The 25,381-nt window shown below is 47.8% G+C and overlaps 1 protein-coding gene across 2 annotated transcripts; it reads left to right on the top strand.

The window, feature by feature from the left end:
* The first annotated feature begins 1,228 nt into the window (after positions 1 to 1,228).
* Positions 1,229 to 25,351, top strand: Rcan3 (RCAN family member 3). Of its 2 annotated transcripts, none has more exons than XM_006975670.4 (5): positions 1,229 to 1,442; positions 9,741 to 9,977; positions 20,713 to 20,886; positions 22,512 to 22,683; positions 24,727 to 25,351. In XM_006975670.4, the coding sequence occupies exons 2-5, from the start codon at positions 9,783 to 9,785 to the stop codon at positions 24,903 to 24,905; spliced, it is 720 nt and encodes a 239-aa protein (XP_006975732.1). In that variant the 5' UTR covers positions 1,229 to 1,442; positions 9,741 to 9,782; the 3' UTR covers positions 24,906 to 25,351. The 2 variants fall into 2 exon arrangements, with proteins under 2 accessions (XP_006975732.1, XP_015850038.1); XM_015994552.3 differs by having other exon boundaries at positions 1,312 to 1,442; positions 9,738 to 9,977.
* Positions 25,352 to 25,381: the final 30 nt, after the last annotated feature.

The raw sequence follows: 25,381 nt of genomic DNA, 5'->3' as shown, positions 1-25,381 counted from the left end.
CAGCCTGTTAAGATTGCTCAGCAGCCCCAGGGTGGGAAGCTGCAGAAACTTCCTAAAGCAGAGGGATACAACCCTGTGACCCTGCTGCGGACTCTGATGAGGATGCTACGAATTTTATTGCATTTTGTGTCCAGGACCTGAGTGACAGCACTGTGCCCTTGACTTTGACCCCTTTGTTTTGTTTGTCCTTCAAGGGTCTTGAGTGATAAGAGCCGATTTTCTTTTGCCTTATTGTCACCACCACCACCACCACAGGTTTCCCTGTGTAATAGTCCTGGCTGTTCTGGAACTCACTTTGTAGACCAGGCTGGCCTTGAACTCTTTTACTTTTTTTTTTTTTTTTTTTTTAATTTGGAAGAGCAGCCGTGTGGAGGTCAAGGAACAATTGTGGGAGTTGGTTCTCTCCTTCCACCATGTTGGTCCCGGGCTGGGAGCAAACACCCTCAGCCGCTGAACCACAAGGCGAGCAGATTGCTTCCAGCGGGAGCTGAGACAAGATCTCCGGCTCCGTACCTGTCACCCAGTCTGTGAGCTGAAGGCAGGCACAGCTCCCCACCAGGCTGGTCTCAGCAACAGTAATTCAACTACCGCAGTGCTGCTAGCCAGCCTCGGTGGGACCACTGGCGGAGACCTCGACCTAGACATAATTAATGCCCCCTCGTCTCCAAGGGAGACAAGCAAGACTGCGCGTGGAAAGGCAAACGCAAATATCATTAATATTGCACATCTGTGCAGGGTGCAACGGAGGGAGGGGAGGGGCGGGTGCAGTCACACACCTGGTGACACCCACAGCTCGGCGACGTCGCCGTCGCCTCTGCTGGGCGGCGGGGGCTGCGGGGCGCGGTCTGGCACATCCGGCTGGCGGGTTCCCGGGAGGATCCCCGGTGAAGCTCACAGGAACTGGCCCTGAGAAGGTTCCTAGTATCATCGCTACTGTTCCTGTCACTGTCCCGGGAGGGGGGGGGGCAGCAAGAAGAGAGAGGAAAGGTTTCCAGGTCGCGGCGGATGTGTAGGGGGTCGTCAAAGGTCTCGTTCTGGAGGTCACACAAAACCTCGGCCCCAGGGTTCCCGCCCAAGACCCTCACAAGCGGGGCCAGAGAGCCCGGGAGGAGAGGGCGAGTGCGCGCGCGCAGAACCTGCCCCGCCCCCGGAGCCCCGCCCACCACGCCGCGACTCCCGCCCACCCAGCGGGCCGCCCCGCCCACCTGTCTGTGCGCCTGCGCAGCGCGCCCCGCTAGGCGGGAGGAACCGAGGGGAGGGCGTGAGGCGCGCGACGCCGGCAACCTCGCTCGGGCCCAAGTCACCGCCCGCGTCCCCGGCTGAGGCGGCCGCAGCGGCCGGCGTCGAGGGCGTGGCGGCTCCTCGCGGCCCCGGGCGGAGGGGGGGTCTGTCCGCCCCAGGCGGTGCTCGTCACCCCCTGGCCTCTCCCCTCGAGTGCACAGGTGAGTGTCCCCTTCGCAGGGCGGGGCCGGCGCGCGGCCGCCGGGAGCAGGTTTGCAGCGGCGCTGGCTGATGGATGGATGCCCAGGACCCTTGAAAGTTAAAGCAGCCGCAGCCGCAGCCGCAGCGCCCAGAGCTGCCCAGAGCCTCTTAGACGCTGCTAAGGGCCAGCCCCCTGGTCCCCAGGGTCTTCCCCGGACGCATCGGGGTGACATCCTACAAAACACCCCTCGCCCCCAAGTCCTTCCTCCTCCGCCACCAATTTCTCCCTCAACTGCACGACTTTATGAAAGATGGCAGGCCCAACCTGCCCCCGAGGGCAGCAGGAAAGGTGTGGCCAGTGAAACAGGGACGGCGGCAGCAGGTGGAAGCCCCTGTCTCCTCCCCCCCACCTCCTCCCTCCCCCAGGATGCAGGAATAATCATCCGTGCATCTCTGCTTCCCTGGCTTCTGGAAACTTGTGACCGCCTCCTGAACCGACGCGCTTTCAATAGCGGTCTGTTTCCAGGTTGCCCGGTTCCAGCTTCCGTGCGAAATCTCATCATCTCCTCAGGGGATTAAGATTGTAGCAGCTCACGACCGTGTTTCAGATTCAAACTTGGATTATTTAGAGCGATGTTGTAGTGTAGGGTTTAAAACCAAAAAATACTCACGTCCCCCTACTGAAAGCTATCTAGTACAACACATTTACTTGAACTTTCCGTAGAAATCTTTCATCTACTGTTTGGCCAGAGAAGTAATTTCATCTGTATCTGTAATTAGAGATTACTTAAAAATCTTATTCTGAGAACTTGGTGTGGCACACATTTATACTCTCCACACTTGGGAGGCTAGCCTGGACCACATAACAAGGCCCTGTCAAAAAATAAAAAAACAAAAACCTATTATTTTATCACCAAGCCATTGCCTCTGGTCCAGTATATGAAACTGTAAAACGATATTTGATCCTGTGTGGTGGTTCAGCAGGTAGATGCTGCAAAGCTGACCACTGGAGTTCCTGGATCGGGGGAACCCACGTGGTAGAAGGAGAGAACCAATTCCTGCAGGTTGTCCTCTGACCTCCACGTGAGTGTTGCTGTGGCCACAGGCAAACACGTACATTAAATAAGTAAATATATTCTAGCAAAATACTGGGGCTGGAGGTCTGGCTCGGCTGTTAAGAGCACCTACTGCTCTTGCAGAAGACTGAGATTGGACTCCCAGCATCCATATGACAGCTCACAAGAGTCTATAACTCCAGGTCCGGGTGATCCCAACCCTCTTCTTACCTCTGAGGGCTCATACACATTCCTGATGCACATACACACACACAGGCACACACATACAGGCAAATAAAAAGCCAGAATAAATTAAAAAATATATCAAGTCTCAGCATCTAGATGTTTATGCAGCATGCAGAGTTGTTCTTTTTGATTGGGATTTTATCTTAGCAGTCTGATAGACTTTGGATGTAGGAGGGTTATAAAAAAAATTAAAATTAGTGTCCTATTAGTCTTTGCTACAGCTTTACTTTTTACCTCATTGGCAACCAGTTTCCAAGAGAGGAGGTTTTAGTGCTTTTGGGAAACATGGGAGTATTTTCTTGACTATTCAATTGTGATACATTTTAAGGTTTTAAAACCTTGTATTCTTAAGCTAACAAATGAGAAGAATTGCTGTATGATGTTACAGGGAATGTGGATCCAAAAATGGGGAAAGGCGTGAAAAACAGTGTGACTTAGAACTCCATTCATCTGACCCTGTGTGGTGGCTGCAGGCTTTAATGTTCAGAAGCATTTGACTTAGCTCCAAAAACCTACAGAAAGCTCAACTCTGCCTGGAGCGATGTAGCTCTGTGGTAAAGTGCTTGAGGTCCTAGGTTCAATCCCCCATATGAGAACAGGAAAAAAGAAATCCTTCAGCCATTGAGTTGAGGGTGCATCGCCCTGGAGTGAGTGATTATGTTCAGGGAGGATGAGTTATGAGTTGTCTGCAGCAGAGCAAGTAGCATCAGTTGCTCTCCAAAGCCCTGCCAATCATCGCTTTCATTCTGGTCTTTCTCATACTAGTAGGTAGAGCAGGAACATCAATGATGATGATAGGAACAGTTACAGACTAGCAATAAAGTGGTGGGACTTTGGGTCCTGAAAACACTCAAAATACAGAAATGTCATTTTTAAGTTTTTCAAGGTTTATTTTATGTGCATGAATATTTCATCTGCTTGTATGTATATGTACCACATGCATGCCTGGTGCCCTCAGAAGAAGATATTGGATATCCTGGAATTATTAATTGTTGTGAGCTCCCATGTGGGTTCGGGGAACTGAACCCAGGTCTTCTGCAAGAGCAAGAGCCGTCTCTTTAGCCCCAGAAATATAACTTTTTAAAAGATTTATTTATTTTTAATTATGCACACGAGCATAGGTATCTGTGGAGACCAGAAGAGGGCATTGGATCCCCTGGAGCTGGAGTTGCAGGTAGTTATAAGCCAACTCTGGTCCTCTGCAAAAGCAATACATGCTGTTAACTGCTAAGCTGTCTTTCTAGCCTCCAAAATCTAATCTTTATAACCTATTTTACACTAACATTCCACCAACTTTATTATGCCGATTTTTGTTTGTCATTACTACTTAAAAAAAAAAAAAAAGGTAGAATTCTACCTGTCAATGATTGATAAGAAGGAATGGAAGATAGAGGAATCATGGTAGACTTCAGAACCCTGATGTTGGCAGTCCTGAATGTTCTTTTGGAAAATTTAGTCTAAATTAGAAATTCAAATGAAGTACACATTTGCTTCTGGTGTTTTTGTAGGCATTTTGCTCATTTAAAAAAAGAATCTGGCTAAGATATTAAAATGTACCCCAAGTTGGGAAACTTAATATTTTTTAAAAGTTCTAGGGGTGAAAGAATTCACCTTTTCCTAATGAGCTGAAATTGCTTGGCATCCAGCCTTGGTGGATTAGTTTTGTCCCAGGGCTGGTGCAGCAGAGCAGATGGCCATGATCCTTGGAGGTTTCCCACTCATTTAATGTTTCTGTGAAGAAACCATTTGCCAGAAGCCTGCCAGGGCTAGAGCAGCACTGGAGATGTTGCTAAGCCAGGGTTGGCTCAGGTGGAGGCTGCAACAATTCCTGTATCAGGGATAGAACCTCTGGGCTGTGAAAGGATCCCAGGGTCTCCTAGTGCCAGGCGAGGGCTATAGCACTGAGCCCTAGCCCCGCCTTCCTGCTGTTTGCTCATGGCCTTAATGAAACCTCCTAAGTAGCTGCTAGGTTACCATACATGATGTCCATGCATATCTCTCTTTTCAATTTTAACTGCATTTAGAATGCCAGGAAATTCTGAAGTGATTGGCCGTGTTGACTTCAAAACAGAAACAACAAAAAGCCTCGTGTGTGTTTTTAGCAAGATAGCCAACATCTGTCAAGTAATGGCTGATACCGTATGCATTGCGTTGTGGCGTCTTTCTGTTAAATCTGTTTTCACACTAGACGCAGATATCTAGATGAGTGGCTGCTCAGGAGCTCAGTTTACGGATAAACCCTCCCTGCTTTTCTCGAGGTCATACAAACTTCGTGATCTTTCAGAGGGTTGTTTTGTTGTTGGTTTTTTACCCTCCATATTATGACTTAAATATCATTTCTACCAACAGATCTGATGCTACCTGGGTCCTTCCAACCAACAAGGAAATCCATGCTTGTTTTAAAAGAATTACTGAACATTGGTCATGTGCAAAGCATTATTCTGAATATGAACATTTATTTCTCCCAACGTCTTTATTGAGTAAAGTTTATTATTATTATTATTATTTTTGTTTTGTACTTGAGGAGCCAGGAAGAGGCAGGCAGGTTTGGTGAGATGGTTCAAGGGGTAGAGGCACTTGCTGCCAAGCCTAACATGGCCAGAGTCCCATCCACATGGGAGGAGAGAATGGACTCCCAAAAGTTGTCCTCTGACTTCCACATGCACACCATGGCACATACCAGCACACACGCATGCGTAAAAACACAAATACATAAAGAGGTAATAGAAAAAAAAACCAAAAACCTAAACCCACCAGAAATAGTTAGGTAAGATAGGTAGAGTAATGTGTGTGAGCAGAGTCCTGTGGGGTCCAGAGTTCCAGTGTTGAAGGTCTGAAGGTGGATCCTGGCCCTTTCTGGAGACACTCAAGGATGGCTCAGACATGTTCATAGTTACATGTATTTCCACAGTCTGCCCTTTTTAAGAATATAAATGTGTAAGTCTCATAACAAAATTACTTACTGATAATCTAAAACCTTTGATCTGGGCTTGGTGGCATAGGCCTGTAATACCAGCTAATGGAGAAGCTGAGGCAAGAGGATCAAAAGTTCAAGGCCTGCCTAGGCTAAAGTGGGTATTCGGAGCCAGGCTGGACAACTTAATGAGACCATGCCTCCCTGTCTCAAAATACAGGAAAAAGAGGTCTGGAAAGCAGTGCAGTGGTAGAGCACTTGCCTAGTGTGTGGTAGGCCCTGGGTTCAACCCTTAGTGCCACAACAAATAAGTCATTTTGAAGGAAAAATCACTATTGTGGCCATTATTAGGATGATTAATGAAATTTGAGTAGAGACTAAAATAGATAATACTATTATATCATTGTTAAATGGATGGGGTTTGCTACTGTGTAAGAAATTGATCTGGCTCCCACATGCTGATTTGGGAGTATATGTGCTATACTTTCCTTTTCTTTTCTTTTGTTTTGTTTTTTCTAGACAGGGTTTCTCTGTGTAGCTTTGTGCCTTTCTTGGGACTCACTTGGTAGCCCAGGCTGGCCTCGAACTCATAAAGATTCGCCTGGCTCTGCCTCCCAAGTGCTGGGATTAAAGGTGTGCGCCACCACTGCCCGGCCTTACTTTTTAATAGTATAGAGAGAGAATGATAAAGTTAAAAGACAGTCTGGTACCTATATGTAAAGATGTGTTGGTTTTGTTGTTGTTTGGTTTGGTTTTGTTTGATTTTTATGTGCATTGGTGTTCTGCCATGGTGTCGGGTCCCCTGGAACTGTAGTTACAGACAGGTGTGAGCTGCCATATGGGTGCTGGGAATTGAACCTGGGTCCCCGGGTCCTCTGGAAGAGCAGTCAGTGCTCTTAATCCCTGAGCCATCTCTTTTGGATTTTTGAGGCAGAGTTTTTCTATATAGCTCTGGCTGTCCTTGAACTCAGAGATCCACCTGCCTCTGTCTCCTGAGTGCTGGGATTAAAGCTTTGTGTCACTACCCCCAGCTAAAATGTGTTGTTGTTGTTTTCAGAGATAGTATCTCACTCTGTAACCCAGGCAGGACTGGAACTCACTATGTAATCCAGGCTGACTTCAAACTCATAGCAGTCCTCCTACCCCAGGGTCTGGAGTGCTGAGATTATAGACATGAGCTATCATGCCTAAGCCCATTTCTATCATTTGTTTTTGAAATTATATCAAAAGAAAGTCACCCCAAGTTGAAGGTAGAAAAACAGGAAATGAATGAATAACATTCTAGGTCAAGCCAAAGATTGTTTCCTATGCTCTTTTTTTATTTTAATCTTTGTCATATTGGAGGAAGAACCTTGAAACAAAGTAATAATTATCAAAAGTAGACTGAAGGCCAGGGCTGTAGCCCAGTAGTAGAGTATGGACTTAGCATTATCCAGGCCATGGGTTTGATCCTTAGTGCTGCACAGATGTAGGCAGAAAACAGGCTGGCTCTCTTCCCCCTGTCCCTTTCCCTGAAGGAGCTCTGCCTGCCTGGAACTGGTCTAGAACTCACTCCCTGTGTAACCAGACTAGCCTAGAACTCATGGAGATCCACCAGCCTCTGTCTGCCAAGTGCTGGGTTAAAGACATGGGCTACCACGTCCATCTTTCTCACAACTTCTTTATTTTGGGGAGGGGGGTGTCTTTATTTTTTTCCCCTGAGACAGGGTTTCTCTGTGTAACAGCTCTAATTATCCTGGAACTCACTCTGTAGTTCACTCAAACTCACAGAGATTCGCCTGCCTCTGCCTCCTCAAGGCCGTACGCCGCCACCACGACCACCTGGCATCTGACATCTTTTAAGTGGGGGAATAAATAAAAAAATAAATGGGGGATTACAAACAGACAAACAGTTAATGCCTCTAATAGACCAGCTACAAAGAAAGCCCACTTTTATACTCAGGTTAAACTAGGTCGGTAGCTAAACACCTTTACCAGCTTTCCAGCATTTCTCTTCCTGACGTCGTGCACACTGGCTGGTGCCTGCCTGCACCCCATTCTTTGCCTGCTATGTCCTCCACAGCTGTTTTGGGGGCCTATCTCTAATTCCTGACAGAACTGGATTTTCTTCTGTCGTTGAGGACGTGCCAGTGACCTGGAGACATGACATGAAGCTCGGTGCTGTCTCCTGGTGTTGGGCAGCCCTTACTGAGCAGCTGTGAGTTGGAAACTGGCAGGCCCTGGAAACTGGAAGGCGTGGGCAGTCTGGAGTGGTTTGTAAGCAGCCGTATAACCTTAGAACAGAGAAGGGAGCGAAGGCCGATGAGAGCCCAGGCCCTCCCTGATGAAAGCCATAGTGAGACATTCTCCTTGGGTAGTGGGGGGGAGGGCGACTCCCCTCAGACCGGAACGTTCTCACACAGCAATGAAAAGAATCAGCTAAAAATGATTGTCTGACCTGTGGGCCACCAAGGGGCAGCTCAGAAGCTCTTGGGGACATGGTATATTTTCCAGACTTCCATTTTGTGCAGTGCACAGTCAGCCATCATTTCCCCATGGCTTTGAGGCCGTCCTTCATGGCTTAGGAGCAGTTGTATGAAATACACCATGGTACTGGCACACGGGGGCCCAGAGAAGCAGGAAACCAAGTTGGGAACTAAGAACTTAAAGGCCCCAGAGGGGGCAGCGCTGAAACCACAGAGACCCAAGTGTGAAGAGTGACCGCCGCAGGGAGAGACTGCCGTGAAGGAAGGGGCATCGAGGGTGACTGCAGAAGGTGGTTTCCGATGCTTAGGAGGCCTTTCTTGTCAGTAGTGGGGGGAGGTGAAGCCAAGAGAGAAGGGCAGCTGCCTGGCAGACAAAACCCTGGAGAGAGTGGAGTGGAGGAAATAAGGTAGGCGAGCCCACTCTGCAGGAAGTGGGTAGAAGAGGAGCAGGTGGGTGACGGACAGCAAGGTGGGGATGTTGGGGATGCAACATGAACAGGCTTATGTGCCAAGGTGGATGCAATGGATAGTATGGCAGACAGTTGAATGAGGCCCTGTTGGGGAATGTGACTGGATGGCCCTACAGGAGACTCGACTCTGGTGTCTCCCAGTGCCTGGTGGTAGGTGCCCAGAATATTGACAGAAACAAGTATAGAGATGCAGTTTTTTAAGGTCTCTTGAGTGGTATAAAATAATGGGAAACTCCGCTATTTTTATCCCATAGTTAACAGCCAGTAGGGAATGTATCCTATGTAAGCAATGTATCTGCAGCCTGTGTCCTTTGAAATGAAAGGGGAACTCACAAGTGCAGTCGTAATAATCATGATCACTCAGTGTCTCTGTCACTCATGTGTTTTCTTCAGTCCCAGGTCATCATCTTGAAACATGTCGTGTCCAAAGGGACACTGCATGATGAGTGTGGTGTGGTTCCCTGAAGAGCCAGACACAGGCAGATTCTGCCCCGGTGTTTTACAGAGGGGCAGTGCCAGCTCGAGGCCTCTGACTTTAAGTGCACAATGTCTAAAAGTTCAAAAGTGTGTCCTCTGGATTGTCTTCCAGCTTTAGTAGTGTGTTTACACACTTGTAGTGTGTGTCCACAAACACCTTATAGAGGGAACTCGGGGACCTAAGCAACTTAATTATTTGAGAGTCTGCCCAGAAAAAAAACCCGGCTGGTTAAGAAAGGCAGAGCCTCACAGACAGCATTTCAGGGTGCAGATGGCGAGCAGACCGTGTGGGTGTGATTCTGCTGGGCCACTTCCAGTGTTTTCCACCTAAAACCCAAAACAAATATGTGAAGGCCGCTCTGGCTCCCACTTTGCCTCGCTCTGCTTGTAAACTAAAGTACATATTGACGCGCTCATGTCACATCATCCTCTTCATCCCGTTTTCACTAGGAAGCGCTTGCTTTTTTGCTTCTTCATATTTCATTGCCCCATAAAATCTGCTATGCAAATCAGATTTGTAGATAGAAAATTCATTTGTGAGAGCTGGAGCTGACTTAGATGCTGATTGATCTTTCCTGGATAAAGTCGTTTTGCTTGATGAATTGCTGTCTTGAGAAATAGATTGACTGAACATGATAAGGCCTTCAGTTTTTTTCTGTTGTTTTCCTTTTTTTTTTTTTTTTTAAAGCAGTAAGTGTCTGGCAGATATCCTAGAACTTTACCCACAGAGAAGATGCTACGAGACACCATGAAGTCTTGGAATGATAGCCAGTCAGATCTCTGTAGCAGCGACCAGGAGGAGGAAGAGGAGATGGTCTTCGGTGAAAATGAAGACGACTTGGAAGAGATGATGGATCTGAGCGACCTGCCCACCTCACTTTTTGCTTGCGGTGTCCACGAAGCAGTGTTTGAGGTCCCAGAGCAGAAGGTAGGCCCGCCCCCAGTCCCTGCGCTCTCTCTATGGGAAGCAGAGATAGCTTTGGGCAGACAGGTCCGAGGGCCCGTGACATGAAATAACACAGTGTGGGGCCCACAGGAGCACTCCCTGTATCTTAGGAGAGTCTCCGTCTACCACGGACAGGTGTGCTTCAGAGCCTGTCCTCCTGCTCCACTTGAGAAGCATTGGCTTCTGGTGAACTCTGCCATCGAGGCTCATTAAATGTGCTTTTTATTCACTCATTGAGTTTTGAAGAAAAGCTTGTTTTGTTTTTTTTTGTTTTTTGTTTTTTGTTTTTGGGTTTTTTTGTTTGTTTGTTTGTTTGTTTGTTTGTTTTTCAAGACAGGGTTTCTCTGTGTAGTTTTGTGCCTTTCCTGGAACTCACTCTGTAGACCAGACTGGCCTCGAACTCACAGAGATTCACCTGGCTCTGCCTCCCGAGTGCTGGGATTAAAGGCATGTGCCACCACCGCCCCGCTGAAGAAAAGCTTTTTTAACGTTTTGCTTGAAGAAATTAAATATACATAATGTGATTCATTAGCAATTTTGTTTGTGTATATAATGTGTTTCTGCCATATACATCCTGTCCTCCTCTCCTGTGCCTTTCCTACCTCCACTGAGTCCTCCTTTACCCAACAAATGCTGCTGTTGTTTGAGACAAGGTCTTGCTTTGCAGCCCAGGCTGGCCTGGAATAGGCTGTGTGGCTCAGGCTGGCCTGGGATTTGCTGTGTGGCTCAGGCTGGCCTGGGATTTGCTGTGTGGCTCAGGCTGGCCTGGGATAGGCTGTGTAGCTCAGGCTGGCCTGGAATAGGCTGTGTGGCTCAGGCTGGCCTGGGATTTGCTGTACGGCTCAGGCTGGCCTGGGATTTGCTGTACGGCTCAGGCTGGCCTGGGATTTGCTGTACGGCTCAGGCTGGTCTGGAATAGGCTGTGTAGCTCAGGCTGGCCTGGAATAGGCTGTGTGGCTCAGGCTGGCCTGGGATAGGCTGTGTGGCTCAGGCTGACCTATAATTGGCTGTGTGACTTAGGCTGGCCTGGAATGGGCTGTGTGGCTCAGGCTGACCTGGAACTTCCAGTGATCTCTCAGCTCTAACTCCTGAATACTGAGATATGTTACAGGGATATATCACCATTCCCAGCCTCCAAGCACATGATTTTTTTTTGCCTGGCTTTCTCCTTATGCATTCACTAAAGAAGGAATTCAGAGCCAGGCAGTGGTGGTGCACGCCTTTAATCCCAGCTCTAGGGAGGCAGAGGCAGGGGGATCTCTGTGAGTTCAGGGCCAGCCTGGGCTACAGAGTGAGTTCCAGGAAAGGTACAAAGCTATACAGAGAAACCCTGTCTCGAAAAACCGAGAGAGAGAGAGAGAGAGAGAGAGAGAGAGAGAGAGAGAGAGAAAGAGAGAATATTCCATAAGGAATTCAGCTTTTTCGGGGGGCTTATTGCATGTAGGCTATTAGGGTAATTATTAGTACATTGTTAACATTTCTGGTATTACTTTCTACATTCATAAAAGCCTACATACCTATCTTCCTTTCTCTTTTCCTCTCTTCTCTTCTCCTCTTCCCTTCTCCTCTTCTCTTCTCTCTTCCTGGCATAGTCTCACTGTGGTCTAGGCTGACATCTGGGCAGTCCTCCTCAGCCTCCTGAGCACTGGATAGAAACCACCACTCCTGACTTGGCCCGTAAATGTTACTATGTACACAAAGAATTTTCCTTTCAGTGAGACCCATTCTCACTCTATAGCTCAGGCTGGACTTCCTTTAGTGTCTTTCCGGGCAGAGCTGGATACATGCTCAAACACCTGTAGTGTAAGGCTCCATGCCGGTTAGGTTGGGGGATAGAGTGCAAATTACGCTGCTTTTGAGTCATGGGTATACAGTATGTCCTGTAGTGGGGCTGATGGGTCAGGTACAAAGTGGAAAGTTAGTCCCTCTAGGAACATTGGAAGTCCATCGAGGTTTCAGCAGACACATTCACAGCCAGGTTCAGTAAGTCTCTAGGAAGGGCGTATGGCATTGGGGAAGAGCTGTGAGAGTTAGAATTTTAGCAGAGAAAACGAAGGAAGTTTTAGCCAGAGGAAACCAGATATACTAAGAAACCTAATTAGGACAGTTCATGGCAGGAGAGAGAGTAAAAAGCATTCTGTATGGTTGACACACAGGCAATAAGTGCCCAAGTCAACAATACGTGGCTGGGAGGTGGATGTTGGGCCATCCTGTGAAGCACCCTGATGCCAAGTGGAAGAGCTGGCCCTTCTGCAGAATGTGGTCGCTACAGCTTCTGAGCAAAGGGCAGCAATCCAAACAGTCCTGGGCATATGAGTGGGGTGGGGTAGGGGGAGCGGCTCAGGGGTCCTGCCTGAAGGTGAGAGCCTATGCGGCAGGGACTGGCCAGCATGGTCATCGCAAAGGGATTTCTTTGCAGGTTGTTTTATTTCACAAGTGCTGTTTCTTTGCCCGGTTCAGCCACAGTTTAAAAATCTGAAATCATCCATCCCACTTTTCTCATCTGTTTAAGAGCTCTGAATTTCATGTTAGAGACAATTTATTTGTTATCGTAAGAAAGCACAGGTATTAACCCAGCCTTTTGTATCTCAGTGGATGTAGCATCCCAGAGTTCAGTCACTGGTGGAAAATGTTCTGTTAAGAAATTGTATCTAGCACTACACATGTACAGGTTTAATCCCAGCACGTGGGAGGCAGAGACAGGTGGGTCTCTGTGAGTTGGAGGCCACCCTGGTCTACATAGTGAGTTCCAGGCTAGCCATAAGGGCTGCATAGTGAGACCCTGTCTCAGAAAAGGACAGAGGAGAAAAAAAGAGTAAGTTGTTTCTATACTGAATATTACAGATCTTTGGAATACAGTATAAAAACCGTTTACATTGAATTCCATGTAGATCATGGAGAAGTGGTTTAACAAACGGAGAAGTATGCCGGTTCTTTGCAAAAACTGCCCTGTTTATATCCAGCAATTACTATACAAGCATTTTGGAATCTGAGAGGATCTTAGGACCACTTGATCCTAAAATCACAGTTGCAAGAATTCTTTGGGGACAGCGAGATGGATCGCTGGGAAAAGGTGCCTGCCACTCAGTGATGCAAGCCTGACAGCCTCCCTAGAAACCCACAGGAAGGTGGAAGGAGAGCGCGGATGCCACACAGTTCTGAGACCTCCACCCATACACCCACTCATGCACACAAATAATAATAAATGCACATTTCAAGTTTTAAAGAGATTTATTGGGAGGAACTTCACACCAGTAAATCTACTTCCATTTTTTTTCCCACACATGGCCTGGGAAGGTTGTGACTCCATGAAAAATTGAGTTCTTGTTGGTTTTCTTTTGTTCTTCTTTTTCTTTTTAAGTTTTATTTGTATGGATCTCCAAAGAACCCAGATGAGGGTATTAGATCCCTTGGAACTGGTGTTGTAGATGGTTGTGAGCCACTACAATGTAGATGTTGGAAAATGAATCCTGGTCCTCTGCAAGAGCAGCAAATATTCTCAACCACAGAGCCACCTCTTCAGCCCTGGCTTTCTTTCTTTTTTTCCTTTTTTTAAATTTTGTTTTTTAGAGACAGAGTTTCTCTATAACAGCCCAGATAGTCGTGGAACTCACTTTGTTGACCAGAATGGCCTCGGACTCAGATCCACCTGCCTCTTCAGAGTGCTGGACTAAAGGTGTGCACCACCACCACCTGGCTGTGTGTAGCCCAGTGTCTTAGGGTTGCTATTGCTGTGATGAAACGCATGACAAAAGCAACTTGGAGACAAAAGGGTTTATTCGGCTCACACTTCCACATCACTGTTCATTGGAGGAAGTCAGGACAGGAACTCAGACACAGCAGGAACCCGGAGGCAGGAGCTGATGCAGGGGTCATGAAGGGCTGCTGCTTACTGGCTTGCTTCCCCTGGCTTACTCAGCCTGCTTTCTTATAGAACCCAGGACCACCAGCCCAGGGATGGCACCACCCACCATGAGCTGGGCCCTTCCACATCAATCACTAATTAAGAAGATACCCTTCAGGCTTGCCTACAGCCTGATCTTACAGAGGCGTTTTCTGAATTGAGGTTCCCTCCCCTCAGATGACTTCAGCTTGTGTCAAGCTGACACAGCACTATCCAGCACATCTACGCTAGTCTGACTTCTGATCTTCCTGCCTCCATTTCCCAAATGCTTCGATTACAGGCATGTGCTACCACACCTGGCTCTGTCCTTTCTCTCTCTCCTCTCTTATTATCTTATTTTTCTTTGACTCACCACCTATGCAAGTCATCCACAGTGTAGAATTCGGTACTGAACACCTTCAGTGGACTCTGGGAAGAACAATCCTTCCTGTAAGATCAGTACTGAAATCAACACTTTAAAAAAATCTGTTCTGAACTTGAAAAGATTTTCACACACACACTTTTTTGAAACAGGGTCTCATGTACCCCAGGCCTGTCTCACACTTGGTAATAGGTTTTCAGCACCCGCACCCCCCACCCAGCCCCATAATAGGTTTCTCCGCTGACGTAGTAAGCCAGATCAAGCTGAACTGAAAAAGTATAACAATGGGTTTATTTGAGCAAAGCAACTCCAGGGTGAGTTCTCCAGTCCCAGAGATCAAGGCCAGAGAAGCCACATGCCCGAACTAAAGCAGGGAGCTTACATAGGTTGTAGGCAGGTGTAGCATGAATCTTAGGGTCTTATTAATAAAACCAAACCCGGGCCAGGTATTGGGGTGAACACTGGAAGATCAGAGAAGCAGAACAAGCCACAGCTACTTCACCTCGCCGGATCCTCAGCTGGTCTTGTTTTCTCAGACTGGAGGCCTCTGAGTCCTCATCCAGAATGGGTCTCAGCTGAACTGCTGCTCAAAAGCCTGAATGCTTAACCAGGCCAAATGCTTGACCAGGCCAAATGCTCCTAGTTCCTGGTCCTCACGCCTTATATATCTTTCTGCTTTCTACCATCACTCCCTGGGATTAAAGGCATGAGTCACCATGCTTGGCTGTATCCTTGAACACATGGATTTCTGCCTCTGGAATGCTAGGATTAAAGGCGTGTGCTACCACTGCCTATCCTAAGTATCTAGTGGCTGTTCTGTTCTCTGGCCCCAGATAAGTTTATCAGGGTACACAATATTTTGGGGAACACAATACCACCATAGGCAGGGCTGATGATGTGTCCGCCACAAGCTGGGTTTGTGCCCAAGTATGGCCAAAAGCTGACCACGTTAGACGGGGACTTGGGTGGATGGCAACTTCAGGGACGAGAGCTGCGTAGTAGCCACCAAAAATGCAGAACTGGACTTGGAACTCCTTGGTTTGGAGACTCTGAGTGGGCAGAATTTGGAGAGAGAGAGAGAGAGAGAGAGGGAGGGAAACAAGAATAGGGCTTTCTGGACCAAGCAGGAGTGAGCTGGAGGTTCCATCTGAACAGTAGGTAGGTAAAGATGACCTTGAACTTGTGATCCTCTTGCCTCTGCTTCCTGAGTACATGCTGGGAGTACAAGGGTGTACCAGCATGCCCTGTTTTCTGTGGTGCTGGGGATGGAACCTGAGGCTTCATGCATGCACTGTACAAACTAAGCCACATGCCAAGCACCTCACCAGTGGTTTGGTTTGATTTGGTTTGGTCTCTATATATAGCCCTGGCTGTCCTGGAACTCACTATGTAGACCAGGCTAGCCTCGAACTCACCTGCCTCTTCCTCCTGAGTGCTGGGAAGCATGTGCCACAATGCCCAGCTCTCATCAGTGTTACTTAAAGATAGTACACATGTGGGATGGGAGGGGGATGTAAACCCTGAGAAAATAAACCATAAAAGGAAACTAAAGGCAAGGCTATCTCCTTGCTTCTGTGGATTTTCACACACACCATCTTTTTTTTTTTTTTTTTTTTTCTTTTGGTTTTTTGAGACAGGGTTTTCTGTGTTGTTTTGGTGCCTGTCCTGGATCTCACTTTGTAGACCAGGCTGGCCTCAAACTCACAGAGATCCGCCTGGCTCTGCCTCCCGAGTGCTAGGATTAAAGGTGTGCGCCACATAGCCCAGCTAGTGTTTTATTCTTCTTTAACACATTTGGATTTCCCCAATGTCGTTAATTGCTTGTTTGTTGTTTTTAACATCAAGTTTTCCCTTTTTTCAAATTTTTTTAATTAAAAAAAAAATCTTTACTGCTGCAAGCCACAGGAAAATGAAGTGGAAATTCAACTGTTTATGACAAGCTAATAACTGGAAGAAGCTGAGGGCCTTCCAGAGGTGTAAGCCAAATCTCAGGAAGTATTTGGTGTTATTCAGCTTCTAATGTATCAGCTGTTCTCTACTATGAATTTCATGTGTGCTCATAACCTCTCCAAGAACTTTTAACCTTTAAATACCTTAGTAGTATTTATACTGACATTATAGACTCTTTAACATTTTACTGTAGCTAGAGTTTTCCGCCTTGCCCACAGTCAGGACAAATCTCTGTCACTCGCCAGTCCCACAGCCGCTCAGACCCAACCAAGTAAACACAGAGACTTATATTGCTTACAAACTGTATGGCCGTGACATGCTTCTTGCTAACTGTGCTTATAGCTTAAATTAATCCATTTCCATAAATCTATACCTTGCCACGTGGCTGGTGGCTTACCGGCATCTTCACATGCTGCTGGTCATGGTGGCGGCTGCAGTGTCTCTCCGCCTCAGCCTTCCGCTTCCCAGAATTCTCCTCTCTCCTTGTCCCACCTACTTCCTGCCTGGCCACTGGCCAACCAGTGTTTTATTTATTGACCAATCAGAGCAATTTGACATACAGACCGTCCCACAGCACTTCCCCTTTCTTTTTTTAAAAGGAAGGTTTTAACTTTTATACATCTCCAAAGCCAGCTTGGTATATTTGGGAATTTGGGCGTAGCTTCTCTTAACTACTTCCTGCTGGAGGGGGGCGCTGTATCTTATGGGGACGCTAAGAAAATTTTAGGATCATGGAGTAGTCCGTGAGACTGTATCATCTGAGCCAGTTGCCATCAGAGACCTTTCAGGTGGTCTTGGCTGGTCAAACCTAATGTATCTTAATCTGGAACAAATCCATAGCCTCTGGCTTTCTATAGAAACAAAAGCAGAGTCTCTTTTCCAAAGTAACATATCCTTATAGCCAAATTTTGAAGTCAAGGTACCTTTAAAATATACATTTTGGCATAACTTAACAGCTTTTGCAATCAAATGTTTTTCTTCAGTTACAAATATCAAAGAGAACATAATCCAGATTCTCTGTGTGGTAGCCATCTCTATGTGGCTTATTTTTTATATTACCTTGAGCCTATTGCTTTAAACTGCAGCCTTTTAAGCCTGAAACGGCGCTGTGGCTGCTGGCTTCGCCCACTTCAGCTTCCCAACATGGTGGTGGTACCTTTTCTGCCAGCTTTAGGAGCCATCCTGGGTCTGTGCTTTTATCCAGGCAGTGTGTAGCCCAGAAACCTCTTTTTGTTTTCTACTAGCAAAGGCTAAATCCACCATGCAGCTTAATGTGTCACTTGCAGAGGCCTCATTCCCGCCACACTGCAGATCAAGCTCGCACGCTAGGAACCCGCCAGTAACTCAGACCGGCAAGCTGCCGCTCATTTGAGAGAGACAATTAGGAAGCTGTTTTTACCTCCATTTTAGAATCTTTTCTCAGGTTTTAGGTAGAAACTCTTACCAACACAGTGGGCGCCATTTGTAGCTAGAGTTTTCCGCCTTGCCCACAGTCAGGACAAATCTCTGTCACTCGCCAGTCCCACAGCCGCTCAGACCCAACCAAGTAAACACAGAGACTTATATTGCTTACAAACTGTATGGCCGTGACATGCTTCTTGCTAACTGTGCTTATAGCTTAAATTAATCCATTTCCATAAATCTATACCTTGCCACGTGGCTGGTGGCTTACCGGTGTCTTCACATGCTGCTGGTCATGGTGGCGGCTGCAGTGTCTCTCCGCCTCAGCCTTCCGCTTCCCAGAATTCTCCTCTCTCCTTGTCCCACCTACTTCCTGCCTGGCCACTGGCCAACCAGTGTTTTATTTATTGACCAATCAGAGCAATTTGACATACAGACCGTCCCACAGCATTTTACCTAACCATTTTTAAGAATGTAGTTTTGAGCACATAAATTCCCTTTTCCTGATATAGCAACCCATTTTAGCTTAGTTGACCTCCTCCTTTATCATTCCCCTTTTGGGTTGTAAAAGAAAGCCTGACAGTCACTGCCTGAGGAAAACTCTTGTCTGCCTTTATGACCCTGTAAGAATTCAAACCTGGGGATCTTGCTTTAGCTAGAGCACTGCTATTGCATGGGTGTATAACTCTAAACCTCAGAGACTGAGAGAGGATTTTGACTAGAGAACTAGATGGAGAACTAGAAGAATGAGATGGAAGATGAGGAAGAGCCAGATGGGGAAGAACAAGATAAGAAAGACCAAGATGGACCAAAACTAAGATGAGAGAATTAAGTTAGAACTTAGAGGGGACAGCAGATAAAGGTAGAGAGAAATCAGGCAAGAAAGGAGCTAAGCATGAGAGCAGATAGAAGCTGATTAGAGAGACTCAGAAAAATAAAGGGAATAAATCAAAGGTTTTGTGTATGTAGATTTAATAGAGAACCCCTCAGATTACCCCACACCGTAGCCTCCTCCCCAGGACTTTGGGAGAAATCTCCTCAAGGCAGCCCCCCCCCCCAGGAAATTTCGATCCTTTACATTTATTTAGGGGCGGAGCATATTCCACAGCACAAGTATAGATGCCAGAGGACAACTTTCCGGAGTCTGGGGGCTGTCTACCATGTGGGTCAGGGGGCAGACTCCCGGGGTTGTCAGGATTCCTTGACCACCGAACCATCTCCTGGCCACCAACTTTCCTTTTCTTAAAATAGGAAACAGATTGAGCATGAGTTTGAAAATTTAATACATTTTTTTCCTAATGTGTATCTTAGGTCTGTGTGTTGTAGTGGACTCAGTCAATGTTAATGCAGAGTGAAGTTTGGTATATATGTATGTGGTGTGTGTGTGTGTGTGTGTGTGTGTGTGTGTGTGTGTGTGTGCGCGCGCGTGCGCGCTTGTGGGTCTATGTGTGCATGCATGAGGAGGACAGATGTTAATGTCAGGTGTCTCTTGCTGAACCTAGAGCTCACTGATTCGACTAGTCTAACTCTTCAGCTCCTGTCTCCCCTTAAGCACTAGGATTACAGGCCATCATGCCTGCCCAGCTTCTTATATGGGTCCAGGGTATCTAAGCACTGGTTATCACACTTGAATGCCAAGTGTCCACTGAGGCATCTCCCCAGCCTCAGAGAATTAGTCTAGGAGGACTGGCTGGTATGAAATGCCATGTGTCCCTTTGTATACAGAATATATATCTGTTGATGTTTGAGTGGTTTTCTTGTGGTGATGGGGCATGTGAAGGCAGGTCTGCCTGACCCCCAGTCCTGTTTTTGATGGGGACACTGAACATGACCAAGTACAGAGCAGCAGCTGGATTGAATACTCAGGTCATCGGGGAAGGCAGCAAGCACCTTTACCTATGAGCTATCTGCTGCCCCATGGGTGGGTTTTCCACAGTAGTGGCTGAGGACAGATGGTACAGGCTGTCCAGGAAGCAGGCTGAGTGGCAAGTAAGAATCTGTTCTGAAATGAGGGTGTTCTAACCCCAATTCTTTTATAGTCTGTGAAACCAAAAACACTACTAAAACTTGTTTAATATTTGAATTTATATATCTGTTTTTTTCCCAAGACAGAGTTTCTCTGTGTAAGAGCCTTGGCTGCCCTGGAACTCACTCTGTAGACCAGCTTGGCCTCAAACTCACAGAAATCTGCCTCCCCCCCCCCCCCCCCCCCAGTGCTAGGATTTAAGCCATGCACTACCACTGCCCAGCTTAACATTTGAAGATTTTAAAGGCCAGCCTAATAATTCCAGCATTCAGGAGCAGGTGAGTTTCAGACCAGCCAGGACGACATAGTGAGAGACACTCTCAGGAAAAGACAGTGAGTGGGAAATTGGCTTTATTTGCATGCACACATCACACGCACATCGCGTGTACACGTGCTGCTTCTGACACGTTCCTAAAGCATAAGGATACAGAGAAGTCCAAAGCAGAAGTTAGGAAGCTGCCAGGCCTGCTGGCACCTGTTACCAGTTCTCAGAGCTGGAGGTAGGAGAACCAGGAGTTCAAGGCTGTCTTCAGCTACTAGCAAGTTAGAGGCCGACCTGGACTGCAGGAGAGCCGAGTCTCAAAAATAGAAATAAAAAACAAAAGGTGGGAGTGATTTCTCTGTGTTTTATTGTGCGTACGTGCTGGGGGAGGTGTTCAGGTTCTAAGAGGAAGCAGTCGCCCAGTGTGTCCGACTTAAGCAGCAGACAGATGCCTAGCACTGTGAAGAAAGCCAATGCCAGAGATGTTCCTTCGACAGAGGAGCCGCACGGCTGGGTACATAGGTGGCCGTGCTCCTGTTCTGTGTGGAGACGTGTGCCGCTTAGACATCCTGTTTATTTTATGACCTTTGAAGCAGCAGTATTTAACACAGCTAACCGTTTCCAGTCAGGGCAGACTGCAGGTGGAGTCTGCACAAGTCACACGACATCCACTCCGAATACCTTTGAGAAAAAGGGGTTTTTTATGGAGAAATGTGGTGCACTACCCAGGGAGTGTCACCGGCCACCTCTCTTCAGCAGGCTTCCTGTTAATGGAGTATTTGTTCTTTCGTCCCCCTTGTCTCCGCCTCGCAGGAGAGGTTCGAAGCTCTGTTCACCCTCTATGATGACCAGGTCACGTTCCAGTTGTTCAAGAGCTTCCGCAGAGTGCGGATCAACTTCAGCAAGCCCGAGGCTGCGGCGAGAGCTCGGATAGAGCTCCATGAGAGTGACTTCCATGGCCAGAAGCTGAAGCTGTACTTCGCACAGGTACTGCGTGCCGTGCCTCTGCGTGCCGTGCCACGGCTGCGTGCCATGTGTCTGCGTGTCGTGTCGCGGCTGCGTGCCGTGTGTCTGCATGCCGTGTGTCTGCGTGCCGTGTCGCGGCTGCGTGCCGAGCGGCTGCGCGCCCTGCGGCTGCCTCTCTATCACAGCTCTGCAGTTCTCCCTCCAGCCGTGGGTCAGAGGTTTGTGAGTCAGCGTTCCCGCGAGCAGACGATGGAATGTTTTCTCTTACTTTACCCATGCACAAGTTCCTCTATCTTAGGAGCGTCGTAAGCCTGCTGTCTTTGTTGGCTGAGACTAATAGTTAAAGGATTCATTTTTCCGGCAGCTTTGCTCGACTGAGGTTCTGTGAGGGTTAAGCCCCGGCAGTTGAGGTTAGTGGATTAAATGTTCTCTGCATCTAAAATGGCACTTAGGATGTGTCATCCATGGGAGAACAGAGAGGAAAATCTTCAAGGGCCATCAAGAGGGCTCAGTGGGTAAAGGTACTTGCCACTAAGCTTGAGGACCTGAGTTTGATCCCTGGAACACATACATAATGGAAAGAGAGAGCTGACCTGTGACCTTTGACTGCCACACAAGCAAGTTTATCTCTTCTAAGACTGGAACTTAGTGTGTTAGTCACTATTCTACCATAGTACTATCCCACTGAGTTAGTTAGGGTTACTGTTACTGTGATGAAACACCATGACCAAAAGCAACCTGGAGACAAAAAGGTTTATTTGGTTTACATACCACCTTCCATTGAGGGAAGCCTAGGCAAGAACTCAACCTGGGCAGGAACCTGGAAGCAGGGTACAGTGGCCATGGAGGGATGCAGCTCACTGGCTTGCTCTTCATGGCTTATTCAGCCTGCTTTCTTAGAGAATCCAGGACCACTAGCCCAGGGTGGTACCACCCACAATAGGCAGGGCCCTCCCGCATCAATCACTAAGTAAGAAAATGCTCTACAGGCCTAAGCCCAGTCTTATGGAGGCAGCTTCTCAGTTGAGGTTCCCTTCTCTCAGTGATGAAAGCTGTGTCAAGTGACAGAAAACGAGCCAGCACACCTTCTGTGACCCATTCCTGAGGTAATCAGCTGCAGAGGAGAAAAGTCTGGGCTCATGGTTTGGAGGTTTCAGTCCATAGAGGATCGTCCCTTTTCCTTTGGACCTGCGGTAGGGGCAGCTCATGAAGGCAGAGCAAAGCTGTTCACCTCCTTCATGGAAACAGGAAGAATAAGGGGCTGGGGTCCCACTGTGCCTTAGAGTACGTGCCCAGTGACTAATGACCTCCCTGCCTCCTAAAGGCGCCCCTCAGGGGAGCAAGCCTCTGCCACACAGACCCTGAGGAACAATTAGAGCCGGATCACAGCCGTGGTTCCTGCTGTGCATTTCTTTGTCCATCTGTCTCTACATGTATTCTTTCACTCAACTCCTGTCCATCAAGGATCCAGTGTGTGTGGCCTGGTGCAGTGAGCCAGGTGAACCCAGCTACCCCCTGGAAGGTCACAGATGTTTTAGAGACATGTTTAGTCACCCCTCTAAGAAAGTAGCAGTTACCATAAAGATGACAAATGAAGGAAAGGAAGATGCGTTTGCAGAGTGCTCGTGACCCTGTCTTCCCCGCAGGTGCAGGTGTCCGGGGAGGCTCGGGACAAGTCCTACTTACTGCCACCACAGCCCACCAAGCAGTTCCTCATCTCCCCTCCAGCCTCCCCGCCAGTGGGGTGGAAGCAGAGTGAGGATGCCATGCCTGTGATCAACTATGACTTACTCTGTGCTGTCTCCAAGCTGGGGCCAGGTAACGGGTTCTGCTTTGCTCTTACCATCTGTCCCCGGGAGCTTTGTGTGTCGGAGACCACGTTCAGTAGGCTGTGGAGGCCAGCAACAGTGGCACTGCCCGGTGGACACTGCAGTCACGCCAGTCTGGGTCCACACCAGTCTGGGTCCACGCTCTAACTGCATTTCCTAGTGCTGTGGTCCTCAGCCAGTTGCTGATGAGCCCGAGTTACCTGAGCATGGTTGTAAGGGTTGGGTGGTAAGTGCAGCATGGTCATTTTCACTGTTAGCGATTCAGCTGGGACTTGACACAGGCGGAGAGAACACTGGCTGCTTTCTCTCCGCAGTCCAGCACTATGCAGATGGCGGCTGCTCTGTTATTTAGTGATGGCCACCTGTCACGCCTTCCAGAGTTTCTCTTTATTTTTTCTTTTTCGTTTCTTACTTTCCTTCTCTACTTGTCTCTCTCATCACCTTAACAGTATGAGGAGCTGATTCCCCGTTAAGGACAGTGTGTCTGTCTCTTCAGGGGAATTCAAAGGCATCTGAGAAAGAGCTTTATGCTTGTGGACATTTGAACTCTTTCAATGTCAGGTCCTACACTAGAGACTGCAGCCTGGAGCCTAGCCAGTGCCCCCCATGGGACCCAAAACCTTTACGAATGTAACTAACCCACCTTAGTTATTTGTAGAGCAGCAATTAGCATTTATATTAATGTTTTAATTAGTATTTATGTAATCTAATCAATGGGTTCCCATCTTAGTGAGCACAAAGCCAAAGTAAGCAAAGAATAGAAGAGAAAGCTTTATCACCTGTAGGAAGAGACAGGAGCTGTTTCCAAAGCCAGGCCCTCCCCGATGAAGGAAGCTGGTGTATATTCATATAGTGGCAGGCCCATTCCTGAGCATGTTCACTGTAGAGTCATGGATATTAACATGTTGTTCAGGATGTGGTCGTGAATAAGGGTAGTTTCAGGGTGTGCTAACAGAAGCCTGTCCTGAAGGTGCCTGCATGCTTAGCAGCCATGCTTGGATCTTAACTCCAGGGCCCAGGACACTTTTTTTAATGGAATTTCTGTGGTGGCACTTACCTTTAACAACCCTTCGGAGGCAGAGGCAGGCAGTCACTAGGAGTTCCAGGCCAGCCTGTGTGGAGACCCACAGAGGTTTCCTAGTGAGAACTTACTCAGGGTCTAAGAATCTGAGTTTGCTTTACCCAGCAGGGCTGCATAAGGGGATGAGCTGACCACGGGCATGGTTACCAGGTGTTTGGAAGGGTTTATGCTTGGCTGTGTGGTGTGCTTTGATCTTGCAAGGTGGAGTCTTTTGCCCCGACCCTTGGCATTGTTATTATTTGAATAAACGGAAGAGGCCGTTGGATAGTGATCCAGGCCCTCCCAAGGCTATCCTATGTTCTGTCTTTCCTCTCATCCTCTAGGTGTCTTTCTACCTAATATTTCTTTCTCCCCCCCCCCCCCCCCCCCCGAGACAGGGTTTCTCTGTGTAGTTTTGTGCCTTTCCTGGAACTAACTTTGTAGACCAGGCTGGCCTCGAACTCACAGAGATTCGCCTGCCTCTGCCTTCCGAGTGCTGGGATTAAAGGCGTGCACCACCACCACCCAGCCTCTACCTAATATTTCTTATCCCTCTCTCCTCCTCATAAGAACCCTTGAGAAGGTGGGAGCTGGCCTCCCACAAGCCAGTCTGCATAGTGAGACCCCATCGAGAGAGGGAAAAAAAGGAAATTTCTTAACCCCAAACACGATAAGCCTCCAGTGAAGGATAGATAGGTTTTACAGACTGTAAGCCACAAACACACTGAGTCAGTACATGCTTACAATCTTAGCACTTGGGAGATAGAAGCCGAAAAATCAGAGTTCAAGGCCAGCCTCAGCTACAGCAGCAAGTTTCTGACTGGCCCAGATTTCATGAGACTCAGTCTCAAAAAATGAAAAATAAAAAAAATCAGCAGCTGTTAAATGAATTAGTGCAAGAGGAAGTTGGGAGATAAAATAAATGAATTCCTTCCACTGGCAGTAAGTCTCTTTGCTTGCTTACCTTGGCAGGGGAGAAATACGAACTGCACGCAGGAACCGAGTCCACCCCCAGCGTGGTGGTGCACGTCTGTGAAAGCGAAACGGAAGAGGAAGAAGATGCAAAAAACCCCAAACAGAAAATCACGCAGACTCGGCGCCCAGAGGCCCCCACGGCCGCGCTGAGTGAGCAGCTGGACTGTGCACTGTGAGCCCTGCCTCCGCATCTGTGCTGCTGCTGCTGCTGCTGCTGCTGCTGCACCACCTGTGCTTCCTGATGCTGCCGCTGCACCTGCTGTGGAGCGCAGCCAGGAGATGCCGCTGCATCCATCGGGCAGCCGGGCCAGCCTTGCCAGGCCGGAACGTGGGGTGAAGTAGCAGATGTGGCCAGCTGTTTGAAATTTTGAACAATATTCTAAATGGCACTTTACGCGACAAGGTTAGCCCCCGCTGTGTGGCACCTGACTCCTCCCCCAGAAACCTTAGTTCCCCTGAACGTGTAGATCGTTGGGTACCAAAGGCCAGAACTAGAATCACCAGTGCACTACCATTTTTACAGATTTAAAAATTAGTCTTACAATTTCAGTAATTTGGTGTGGGTATTTTTGTACTGGTGTGGTAGTGTCTAACAAATACATTGAGCAAAGGCTGAATGTTACTCATTGTACATGACTTTTTTTGTTAGATA

The sequence above is a fragment of the Peromyscus maniculatus genome, chromosome 2, assembly GCF_049852395.1.
Source record: "Peromyscus maniculatus bairdii isolate BWxNUB_F1_BW_parent chromosome 2, HU_Pman_BW_mat_3.1, whole genome shotgun sequence".
NCBI classification, from domain to species: domain Eukaryota; kingdom Metazoa; phylum Chordata; class Mammalia; order Rodentia; family Cricetidae; genus Peromyscus; species Peromyscus maniculatus.
Note: the sequence above shows the minus strand (reverse complement) of the source record. Positions and strands in the feature narration are given on the sequence as shown.